We start from the raw sequence: 12,723 nt of genomic DNA on the forward strand, positions 1-12,723 counted from the left end.
TCACTACTTCCGGAGCGTGGCGTCATTGCGCTTCCGGTTCTCCGGTCCCGGAGACGCTCGCGTGCTCTCGCGAGAGGCGGGAAAGGGCGCAGGGTTTGAAACATGGCGGACGACGTGGACCAGGTGAGTGGGTTCTCAGGACCCGGCTCCAAAACAGCGTCCCCGCCCCTTGCGGCCCTGGCCCTGCTCGGCCTCGCGTACCAGGGCCGTCTCCTTCCAAGCCCGTGGGAAGGCGGTCCGCCGCGGTGGCTCGTCCCGGGTCGCCGCTGCCTCATCTGTGCCTCCGGCCGTCGCGCCCCTTCCGGACCCCGAGGTCCTTGTCAGCCCGCCCGAGAGGGGCCCGTCGCGCTCGCCACCTCTGCGCCCGCGAGGCCTGCCCTTGTCTGTGGAATGGAAGGAGCCGTCCCTGCCTGTCACCCGGGGCGGCCGGGGTCCCCGCAGGAGGCGGGACCGGGCGGTCAGGGTCCCTGGGGCCCGTCCTAGGGGACCCGCCACTCGGGAGGGACCTGGCTGTGGCCCCGGGGACGCCTGCCTGCCCGCCCTGGAGCCCGTGCTCTGCAGGAGGACAGACAGGTGCAGGTCTGTGACCGGGGAGCTGTGACAGGAGCAGCGGGCCCCGGGTAGGGAGGGCGTGACCCGCCCCTGCACCTGCTCCTGTGCTGGCCTCGGGCCACGACTTCTGCAGCTTCCTACCGCGGGCGTCTCCGCTGCACGAAAGAGGACTTCCCGGCCACTTTTGTAAAGTGGCACTTGGTTTTGTTTTTTTACAGCATTTTTTATGTTGAACGTGAACTGCTTCGTTTCCTGTGCGTCTCCCACCAGGAGAACGCACGGCCATAAGACTGATCTGTGCTCAGCGAATATTGACTGAGTGAATGAAGCAAGTGATGGGGACACGGGGTGCACCCTGGGCATCCTGCGCCCGGGTAGCAGGAGGATGGTCGTGTTTTTATAGAACTATCATTACCTATTAATGTGCATTTCTCCACAATAATATGAGCTCCCTGGGCTGGGATCGTGGCTCAGAGGTAGAGCGCTCCCCTAGCACGGGCGGACCCGAGTTCGATCCTCAGCACCACGTAAAAATAAAGGCATTGTGTTGTGTCCATCTACGCCTAAAAATAAATATTTAAAAGTAATAATGATGATCTTCTGAGCTCCCTGATGGTGGCGACTGTGGTCAGCCAGTCCTTAAACAGCTGTTCAAGTGAGGTGAGGAATGTACCAACTGATGTCAGGGGTTTTGGGGTTTTTTTTTTACCGTCTCATTTGTCCTTTTGAACCTTCTGTCACCTCCTTCCACCAGTTTCATGTACTCTCTGAAGCAGTTCTTGAATGATCTTACCAACTCCTCCTGGCTGCAGCCATCCCGTCCATGAGGATGACCCTAAGTCATCCAGCCCTGACCTCTGAGGCCTGTATGTTGAATAGTTCTCTAACAGTGATAATGGAAACCATTTATTTTGTTCACCAGGTATTAGGTCATTTAGTCCTCGTAAGAACCCTAAAGGAAGGTTATGGCTTCCTCGTGTTACAAATGAGGAGTCTGAGGGTTGTGATGGCAGGATTGGTAATCCGAGTTCAGGAGAGTCCGGTCAGAGTCAGGAGTTGGTCACAGACTGCCTGCTCCAAAGCTGGTGCTTTCAGTCGGTATTCTATACGCCTGCCAGATTCCTGCATCTTCCTGACCAGTTCCCACCATAAACTCCACCTGCCCGTGCTTGATTCATGATCTTCCCTTAAATCTGCACCTCTGGTAGCATTCTGAATTCACATAGACATTAGGTGAATGTTTTGTTTGTTTGTTTGTTTTGTTTGTTTTTGAGAGAGAGACAGAGAGAATTTTTTAACATTTATTCTTTAGTTCTCAGTGGACACAACATCTTTGTATGTGGTGCTGAGGATCGAACCCTGGCCGCACACATGCCAGGCGAGCGCGCTACCGCTTGAGCCACATCCCCAGCCCTAGATGAATGTATTTTAAGTGACTGAGTAAGATCTGAGACAAGACTAAAGTCCCTGGATATCAAGGAAACAAAGTCATGCTTACTTTGCTGAATAATTCATGTCTTTCTGTCTTAGCGCTCATTTATGTCGCAGGTGTTATACGAGAGGCACTGTACTAAGCCTTCATACGTATCATTTAGGCCTCCCAACAATAGAATTAAGTAGACACTATTGGTTTTCCTCTTTTGCAGACTGAGGCACAGAGGGGTTAAGTAACTTGCCCTCAGTGACACAGCAGGGCAGAGATCCAAACTCTGTACCCCCTCTAGTATCACTTCCTAAGCCTGTTTTCTTTTATCAGCAACAAACCACCAACACCGTAGAGGAGCCGCTGGACCTCATCAGGCTCAGCCTGGATGAGCGCATTTACGTGAAGATGAGAAATGACCGGGAGCTGCGAGGCAGGTTACATGTGAGTACATCGGATGACCTCGAAATCAGACTGTTTCCTGTCGCTCCTTCCTGCCTGGCTCCTTGTAGTGCAGGACTGTGCAGGGGAGAGCGTGTTTTAAAATGCAGGAGAAAGGGGGGTAAACAGTCGCTCCTGTTTCTATAAAGCCAACACAACTGCACTTTACTCATTGTTATCAATTTTTTCTTTAGCAATTTCATCAGAAATGTTTGTTAGAGTTCCTTCTCATCCCCTTCTTTTCTGACTTTTATTTGTAAATAAATTTGTCCTCCATTCTTACTTAAATATATACATATATACTCATTCAGATCTTTTCTGTATATTTTCTCAACACACAGGTGTAAGCATACGTGTGTGTACATGTAGAGACATATATACACGTACACATGTCTGTGTGTAGATGCTTATATTTGCACACCTCTAAAAAAAGTGGAATCCTGTTATACGTGTTTTTCAGCACCTTTTTCATTTATGAGTCTCCTTTGCTTCCACTGGGGAAGGCTTGGATAGTGAATAACAGTGCTATATGAATGAGGGCTGTTTTACATTGTAGACAGTGCTGTGTATAATGGTGACTCTACCTGTATGACGGTGGCATTTAGACTATCTCCCATTTCTTGCTCCTATAAATGAGGCACATATTTCTTTGTGCCTGTGTGCGATTCTTTCTGTAGAATTGGCCCCTTGAAGTGATCCTGTTTGTTCATAGAAAACCTGGAAGATGTGGTCTCTCCTTGGTCACCTCCCAACGGTGCTGTTTTCGTCACTGTTTCTGTCCCCTGAACTGGTTAAACACAGCTGATGTTTACTAAGCACCAGCTGCACGTCAGGTCCTGTTCTGAGGTGTCTGCCTCTCGCCGTGGCCCCAGTGGGGTTTGTTTTCCATCCTAAACTGTACACTTGGCCCTGGTTTGTGCTCCCTGCCCAGCACCTCCCCACGTGGCCTGTGGGCCGTTCACTCTGAGGGGGCACGTAAACCATCCAGCACTGTTGGAGTCAGCGTGAGCAGACGCTGAGCAGGGACCTGGGGCCCACGTGTTGGCAGAGCGCGTGAACTCCCAAGGCCACACTGAGTGTCTTGGTCACATTGATTCCCTCGGCCCACAGGTGCCAGGCACGTCCATGTCCTGCAGAGTTGCTCCACCTACCTGCCCTTTGTGGTGTCCAGTCCGCCCCAGGACAGGGCGGGTCTGATGACTGTGTCCTGTGCCTTTAGAAAAGTGCAGTGCCGTCATCTTAACAGTTGAGGAATTTCTTCTCTCAGTTCCCGTTTCTTTCCTTTCACTCTGTGGCTGGCTCCATGGAAACAAGTCTGCTGATCAGTGATAATGTGCTACTTTTCCTAATGACATGACATGACCACTGTGGGTAAGAAGCAGGGTGGACACTCCAGAAATTATTCCAAGTCACTTTTAGTAAATGCATTCGGGGCCGTGATAGACAGTGTTGTTTTTATTGGGTCAGTTCAGCTGTCGCTGAGACCATCTGTGAAGAGGTAGGGTAGCAGCAGATTGTTGTCACTGGTAGGTGAAGCGTGTGGTGTGAGCATCAGGAGCATTACCTGTGGTGGTCCAGGTGACATGTCGTGGCCCTGCTCGTGGTGGTTCTCCGCTGCGTGGGTGCGTGTTTTCTGACCCCTCGCCCTCCCACTCCAGGCTTACGATCAACACTTGAATATGATCCTGGGCGACGTGGAGGAAACCGTGACCACGATAGAGATCGACGAAGAGACGTATGAAGAGATCTATAAGGTAAGTCATCCCATTATCTCAGCTCATCACTTTGAACTTGTCACTTGTTCTCGGCATGCTACGGCTCCCATGCCACGGCTCCAGGAGGCCTGTCAGGTTGGGACACCTACTTACGGACTTAATTGAGTGTGGCAATTAAAAGGAGAGCCCGGAGGTCAGGCGGATCTGATTTCCGCTACTGACTTGGCCACTACCTACCCGGGCTCCCTTGGGCAAGAGAATCCACTGAGTCGGCTTGTCGCGGGTGAGCAGGAAGGCTGCCCCCGACCTCCTGGGGCCGCCAGGGTCATCGTGACAGTGCGAGGTGCTGCCTGTGAGCCGCGTACAACAGGGATACAGAACGATGGTCTTCCACGTCACGTGGACTTGGCCTGGTGATGCCTAAGGTGTCAGGAACTAAAACAGAGACAGTTCACAAAAGTATTCACTCATTCAGACACACACGCATATCCATTGTGAATACAAGTAACACTGTTACGGGGCTGGGGTTGTGGCTCAGCGGTAGAGCGCTCACCTAGCACGTCCAAGGCCCTGGGTTCAATCCTCAGCACCACATAAAAATAAATAAACAAAATAAAGGTGTTGTGTACAACTAAAAAAATAAAATATTTTTTTTTTAAAAAATAACACTGTCATAAACAACCACTGTTTTCTAGAACAGTATTTAGTGAAGTGCGTTTGCTGTGCCGTTTGCCAATGTCTCTGCGAACCTCCTTACTGCCTGGCGCAGCTGAGGGCAGGTTTGTGTGCCCTTTACCTGCGTTTCCTCCATCGTGATCTATTGTTGAAGTTATAGAGAGTCTGACCCCACAGATGGGGACCTGGAAAGGGAAGGGTGCATTTTCACAGATACCTGCTGCAGTCAAGGTCGATTGCACTGTGGCATCGAAAACCGTGTCACAAAAACTGTTTTATATTCTTATTCCATGAACATGGACTTGCCTTGCACTTTAATGGACCTTGGTAAGAAGCATGATCTGGTGACCCCAAACACTGCTCATTGGAAATCCCCAGTTCACCAAGTCATGCGCACACATTTCACTGGTTCATATTTTGATACTCACATTTGATAATATCTCCTCAAAAAAGGCTTTAAATATCACAAAGCCAGTCTCTGGCCTGTCGGACTCTAGTGGTTAAAAATAACGGGCTCAGATCTCAGAACTGCCCGAGTTCAGACCTGGATCCTGCTCACCACTGATGTAATGGAGCCAAAGCACCGATCCTGACTGTGACTGCGTCCTTTCTATTAGACAGGGCCGATGGGGGTGCCTGCTTCCTGGGACTCTGGAGGGTCTCCTGACGGACCACACGGAAGCCTTCAGGGGGCAGGGCAGGCTTCTAGGCACAGCTACAGGGGAGTGTCGCGCTCTGCTGACATGCGTGAGGCACTGGGTTTGATCCTCTGCACCACATAAAAATAAATGAAGATACTGTGTGTCCACTACAGCTAAAAAACACTTTTAAAAAATATTTAAAAAAAAAAAAAAAAAAGCCTTCAGATTAGGGACAGGTGACTAGTGGGTGTCCCAACAGTAGCCTTTGAGGGTCTTGGCGGTTCTGTCCGCCCTGGCTCCTGCCCTCTGCTCGCTCCTCTTTGCCAGGGTCCCTTCCTCTCCCTCCTGCATCTACGCATTTTCTACCAAAGGGACCCGTTAGTAACTGAGCGGAGCACATGGGCCTCGCTGGCTGCCAGGTGCAGCTGCAGGGGAGTGTCGCGCTCTGCTCAGCCGTGGAGATGCCCCTGACTCCCTGGGGGAGTGTCAAAATGCTGTCCCTGGATGATCCAGTTCAACACAGGAAACTGGGCTAAATGCCTCTCCATCCCCGGACCCGGTGTGGGGCTCGCCCTGTGCGTCTACAGACACAACAGAGGGCCGTGTGTCCGCATCGCCAGGACACACAGACAGAGGTGTCTTGTGGGTCTTCCTGTGACTTACGTGACCAACTCCTGGACAACTCAGCCGACTGCTGACCACTAACGGGAAGGCAGAGCGGCTGGCCTTGCTCTTTTGAGTGTCGCTTCGCAGCTGGAGAGCCGCTGTGCAGGCTGCTGACAGTGGCCTGTGCTCTGGGTCCCCAGCCACTTTCCCAGCCGTCCATCCTGTACCGCGTGGTTGCTCCCAGGACACCAGCCCCTCTGCCTAGGGCTCCCTCCCTTACCTTAGGGACCAGAGGCCTGGAGGCCACACAGCGGATGTCTGTGCCCCTCCCTCCAGCCATTGCTGACCACTGGCCTCGTAGGTTTGGGTGGACGGACAGTCCCCTGTCTCCGCTCCTCGCTGGGGCTGAGCTGGCTGAGGAGGTCACCAGGCCTCGCTCATCCAAGCTTCATTTCTACACGTCTGCTGTGTGGCTTCAGCATGTCTGACGCTGTGGATTCCGTTCCTTCTCTTCTCTGCGTGAAAACCAGCCAGATTCTGCCCGAGTTCATCTCCTTCCTGTGCCATTTGGTCCTTTCCACCCTAACCCTCCAGGGCCTGCAGGTTTGGGAGGCCTGAGGGCTACTTTCCAGGTTCTACCTGACGTCCAGCCAAGGCTCAGAGAGGTTTCAGACAGTCCAGGCGTCCTGGGGCCCAGGCCCAAGCACTCAGCAGAAGCCTCAGGTGTCCATTCTGTGCGTGCCCCACACCCTCCGCAGACCCTGTAAGCAGTGCCCAGTGGGGAGCAGAGAAGCAGCTCACCTCCTGCCCCTGTGACTGTCCCCACTGTCCCCAGGAGGCCGCCACACTAGCATTCTCTCAGGTGGTAAATCAGGGACCCCGGCTGCTTCTCCTGGTGGCTCTAGTATCCCCTGGGTTTTGGATCACCTGAGTCCACCCAGTGGTGGGGGGACAACCTTGGACAGGCACTTGGGGGAGGTTCATGGGTGGCTCAAGTATATTCTAAATGATGCGTCTCTGTGACTGTAATGATATTATTCCATGTCATTCAACGTGGCGCGGTTGGTTTTGTGTCTTGCAGTCGACCAAGCGGAATATTCCGATGCTTTTTGTCCGGGGAGACGGGGTCGTGCTTGTCGCCCCTCCACTGAGAGTCGGCTGACACCAAGGGTGGATCCCGAGGAGAAGACGGAGACCGTGTACAGCTGCCCCTTTGAATGTCCAGGACGTTGAGAAGACGAGCCTGCTGCTGCGTGTATCACTAAGAAATGGCCTCGACTCCTCCACTGCGAGATGAGTTGGTTTGCAAACAACTTGCAGCCTGTTGAGCTCAGTGCACTGTCCCCTCCGATCCCCCCAGGTGCCCGCGTCTTCTTCAAGGGTCAGTTTCCCCCGTTGTTCCTGCACACACGTCCTGATGGTTTGTTTGGTTTTTTTAATTAAATTTTGTGTTTGCTTTTGGGTTTCTTTTTTAACGCGGCCTGCTGTCTTGTGGATTCTTCTCAGCGTGTGTCCGTGTCGCACAGCACCCAGGAACAGGGCCGCTGTGGTGCTGGAGGCACAGCTGGCAGAGCAGGACCTGGGGTTTTGTCCCTGTGCCTCTGCCCGTCCCCTGCGGTTGTCCAAACCAACAACTGCAGGACGGCAGGGTACACAGGTGACACAATAATATACCTACAGGGTGCCACAGGAGCTCAAGTGTCATTTTAATGTTGACGTTCCCGTGGGCCACAAGGTGTGATTTCTGGTACCAGAGCTACACTTAGAGAAACCACTTTCCAGCCTGGTGGACACCTGTCACCTCAGGGCTCAGGAGGCTGAGGCAGGAGGATTGCAACTTGGAGGCCAGCCTCAGCAACTTGGTGAGGCCCTGAGCAATTCAGTGAGACCCTGTCTCTAAATAAAATGCAAAATAGGGCTGGGGAGGAGCTCAGTAGCTGAGTGACCTTGGGTTCAATTCCCAGTACCAAAAAAGAGAGGCCACTTTCCAATCTGGGATCATCGGTGGGAAAGTCTAAAACGCTCCTTAGCGACACCTGAAGGCGGGGGGTGGCTAAAAGCCAAGCTGTTCTGATTCCCAGCACTTTGTGCCCTAAACGCAGAAGAGCAAGTCCCTGTCTGCCCTCAAACCATTCATCCAGACGGCTGAGCCCCGGGCCCTGCGCCAGTGTTGACTCTGAAAAGCAGAAAGTCTGGTTTGGGGCGATCTGCCTGGAGACACGGGGTGCTGTTGGCACATCCACCATCGGGCCCTGCCGTGTGGTCACGAGGGACGCGCACTGAGCCACAGGCAAGGGACGCTTTTAGTGGGTGTCGTGTCCACAGGGGTCCATTTTCATTGTTTACTGTCCTGTTCCCGCAAGGGAAGGACGCTGTGCTGAGCCCAGGGCGCGAGGGACCCCAGCCTCCCTTCAGCCACCCCTGGGCTTGGTCCTCGGGGTCACTGGTCCCTGGAGGCAAAGGCTGTTCGCTGCGGGAAACAGGGACTTGCAGCTCTGGTGGGTGGCAAGGCAGCCGCCATCCTGGGAGCCCTTCCTGAGCAGAACTCTGGCCTGAATGACAAGGACGGGGGGACAGGAGAGTCACCATCCTTTATGGACCAACATGCGCAGGCCAAAGGCACTTTGTATCCTCACAAAAAACCTCTGCAGGTGCTAAGCGAGCTCAGGGCACCACAGAGCTAAGGAGCAGCAGGGCCCCTGCGGAGCGGGGACAGGGCGCTGAGAGGTCCCAGCCTGGGGGTCACCCTGCCGTCCCCTGCGCTCCCCCCGTCTGCCCTCTCCAGCACCTCGTGCCTCAGTCTCTGGGCACCTCTGCTCCACCCTCGGTCCGCCTCCTGGAACCGACAGCCCCGCGGGATTGTTCACCCCTGAGTTTAAAACACAGGAACCATGTGACCTGGGGACCTTCGCAGGCGACAACCACAGCCTGCACACGCCCCTCGTCTGACAGCCGCACACGGGGACGGGGACCAGGACAAACGTGGCTGATGAGAAGACGGGACGCACTGTGAGGTCGGGGGTCTTGGGGAGCTGGGGTTCAAGTCCCTATAGCTCAACCAGGGCCCTGCCACGGTCCCCAAGTCGAGGTCACCTACCCAAGGCTGCAGGAGGGCTGTCCCCAGGGTCGTGCTCTCCGGGGGTCCTGGCAGCCGTGCCTCCCCAGCCACCAGCTGGTGGCCACGTCGCGGGAGCTGGGGACTGGTGGTTCCTGCCACATGCTGTCACATACCTGGAGGGGAGCCTTCTGGTGATGTCACATTCCTCTGGAGACCTTGCCAACAGATGCCACACCTAGATCCCTGTCTTGGTGGTTTCCTGAGGACACTTACAGGAAGGTAGTGGGCGCAGGGACCCCTGGTGGCACTGTGGATGGCTCCCATGGTGCTGGGGAAATTCAAAATGGGTCCCAGGACTGTCCTCATGGAAAGACCAAGTTTCCAGAAAACATTGAAACCTGCAGAGAAGTCAGTCCACACAGAGTCACGTTAGAACGGCATGGCGCACCCCGGTCATCCCAGCCACTCGGGAGGCTGAGGCAGGAGGATCGCGAGTTCAAAGCCAGCCTCAGCCAAAGGGAGGCCCTAAGCAGCTCAGGGAGACCCTGTCTCTAAATAAAACGCAAAATAGGGCTGGGGACGGGGCTCCGTGGTCGAGTGTCCCCAAATTCAATCCCCAGCACACACACACACACACACAAAAAAAACCTGCCAAACATTATAGATGACTATATGAGGCCAGGTGAGCTGACGCAGGAGTCACCTCTGAACACAGGGTCCACTTCCCAGTCCAGGTCGCACTTCAGACTCATGGTTTGGCAATAAAACTCCAAGCAATTGTCACACTCAACAGCACTGTGGAGAGGGAGTGGGTCAGACGCGCCCAGCCCTGACCACTGACCACGAGAGCTGCTCTGTGGAGACAGGACCTCGTGGGCAGCCAGGCCAGGGGGAGAGCCTCAGTAGAGGACGTCCACCACAACTGGACGGTGTCAGTGCTGGGGAGACCAGAACCTTCTCTCACTCATGAGACTCCCTGGCCACATCTGGAGTCCTTCAGATGAGTCACCTGCTCAGTGACTCGAGGTGAGACAGTCGGACTCCCTGAGCCCTGACCGTGGGCCCGCGGTGACCGTCCACTGCAGACCCGGGCGCCCTGGCTCCTCCCCCTAGTGGACACCTGTCTTGTTCTCAGGAGAAAAGGAGCCGTCGTCACTAAACGGGTGTCACGGAATTCGAGAAAATATGGGTGGGACTCGGTCAGACGTTAGAGCAACTCAGATTCTCTTACACGGCCATAATGAAAGGAGAAAATCGAAGAATTATTTACATATTCAGAAATGGCAAGAGGAACTTTTTACTTATTTTTTGTTGGTGCATCACGGCTGTACACAATGGTGGGGTGCGTGGTCGCACATTCTTACACACACGCTATGACGACATCATTGAGCCAATGTCACTCCCTGGCACTTTGTCCCCTTCCCTTTTCCCACCCCCTGGCTCCCTTCCCTTAGGATCCCCCTTGGATTTTCATGAGGGTCCCACCCGCCACACACACTTTTCTTTTCCTGTGAAAAGAACTTTCTAAGGAGTTAGGGACTTAACTCCTGCTTTTGATCATTCATCAGTTGAAATAATGACTGTACAGTAAATGGGAACAGACCCAATCCAGAAGCAGAGAAATCAGTGTCACCTGTGTCTACAGGACTTTCATCTATTAGGCAGAATACAGCCAGGTAGGGTGGCACACGCCCGTCATACCTGCAGCTCAGGAGGCTGAGGCAGGAGGATGGCAAGGTGGAGGCCAGCCTCAGCAACACAGCAAGGCCCTAAGCAACTCAGCGAGACTCTGTCTCTCAATAAAATGTAAAAACGGCCTGGGGATGGGGTTCAGTGGCTAAGTGCGTGCCCCTGGGTTCAATCCCCAGTACCAAAAAAAAAGGGTCAGCCAGATGAGGGATACTTAGAGTCGCTCAGGACTCTCTGCCGCAGGTTCTCCTGGGACCCAAACTGTAAACAGCAATAGAATAAAGACATCCGTGTGTTAAAATCAGGACGTTGTGCACCTCTGTTCCCGTATCTCATTACATTTCACCTGACCAACGCTGAGAGATCCTCTAGGACCCGGATTCTGAAGGTCATCTGGACCTTAACCTGCACTTGGTGTAATAAACACCGTGATCTATCTGCCTTCGTGTAAAGAAACACGGCCTTTACAGAGAACTGACGTCAGCACTTTGTGTCCGTCATCATGTCAGGGTCAAGGTTTTCCTAAGCACCTACTTAGTCTTACTGTCGTAGTTGACCTTAGACTTTATAGAAGCTCAATTTGAAAATCTGTCACCATTTTTAAAATCCTGGGGCTGGGGTCTGGCGGTGGTAGAGCACTTGCCTGGCCCAGGTGACACCCTGGGCTCCGTCCTGGGCACCACATTAAAAAATGAAAAAAAACAAAGTTTACAAAACTTCACGTTGTTGGAGGGACACTCATGAGTGGCCACTGCCTGCCACATCTTTGAGATGAAGGGGCCCTAAAATCCACCCAAGTAACTTCTGAGTGTCCCAAGTCGAGCTAAAATCATGAGCCACAGAGGGACAAAGTCTCAGTACTGTCCAGAGGGGCCAGAGCTCTGATTTGGGCACATCTTCAAACTTCACCTGGAGGCGGGCGGTTCCCTTTGACTCACTCTTACAAATGACACCGAGCTGCTGCTTTTAGCCACTGCCAGGAGGGGACTGTCCCCTGGGTGACAGCTGCCGTCTGAGTGGCTCTCTGCGTGTTGATCACAGAAAACATCTGCAAGGCCAGGGGTCACCCTGGCCGGGCCAAGAAGCTCGCTGGCCATTTCTGGTCCCCTGCTTCCCCTCGCCCCGTCCTGACTGCTGACCTGGGCCAGATGCCCTGCGTCACCTGGGGCTCAGAGCAAGGGACCGGCCGTCTGTGGACTGAGACCCCTGAAATCATGCGCCCCAATAACCCCTCCTCCTCTTAGGGAAGAGAAAGGGCGTCCCTGTCCCTCACTCTGCGGAGCCTGGACCTCATTCTTGGGCAAGATCTTCCTGGAGCAGATCCTGACCGGCCCCCGGCCTGCCTGACCAGGGCGGGGGTCCCCGTCTCCTTGGGCTCTTCCTGGGCCTGAGGGACCAGGGGAGGGCTCCCAGTGACCAGGCCTGGGTCACCTGCCCATCCCTGGGGCTAGGCGCAGGATGGTCCCCAGTGCGGACAGGTGGTTCCCTCAAAGGAAACCAGGAGGGGACAGGGATGGCGACAGACACAGCCGATGCTGTGGGTGACCTGACTCGTGGTCACCACTTCCCAGAAGAGACCTCAGTGTGACTTTCAGCCCCGGCTCGGGACGCACTGGGAGGCCCTGGACTCGGGGCGGTGGAACTCAGGCTTGGTCTAGGGCCGGGCCCGGGGTGGCTGCAGTCCCCTGGCCGGGGTCTCGCTGGGGACCTGCCACCAGGTGGGGTGTTAGGCTGGGGGTAAGTGTCGGGTCCCCAGAGCTCCTGGGAAGGGCAGCTACTTGGAGAGAGTCCACGGGCACCGGACAGGCTACTGCTCCCTGCAGAGACGGTGTCCCCAGCCCCTGCTCGGGCCTGGTCAGGCCTGGCCTTGTGGATACCCAGCGAGTCCACAGGCCGGTGACCAAACTGGGGACCTCAGGACCT

General features: G+C 54.4%; 1 protein-coding gene across 1 annotated transcript; it reads left to right on the plus strand.

Annotated features, from left to right (window-relative positions):
- The first annotated feature begins 7 nt into the window (after positions 1–7).
- Positions 8–7,528, plus strand: Lsm3 (LSM3 homolog, U6 small nuclear RNA and mRNA degradation associated). Its single transcript, XM_046425466.2, has 4 exons — positions 8–123; positions 2,309–2,419; positions 4,075–4,170; positions 7,135–7,528. The coding sequence occupies exons 1-4, from the start codon at positions 103–105 to the stop codon at positions 7,213–7,215; spliced, it is 309 nt and encodes a 102-aa protein (XP_046281422.1). The 5' UTR covers positions 8–102; the 3' UTR covers positions 7,216–7,528.
- Positions 7,529–12,723: the final 5,195 nt, after the last annotated feature.

Source organism: Marmota monax, unplaced genomic scaffold, assembly GCF_021218885.2.
Source record: "Marmota monax isolate L192 unplaced genomic scaffold, Marmota_monax_Labrador192_F-V1.1 WCK01_AAM20220418_F8-fsc00028, whole genome shotgun sequence".
Classification (NCBI taxonomy): Eukaryota; Metazoa; Chordata; class Mammalia; order Rodentia; family Sciuridae; genus Marmota; species Marmota monax.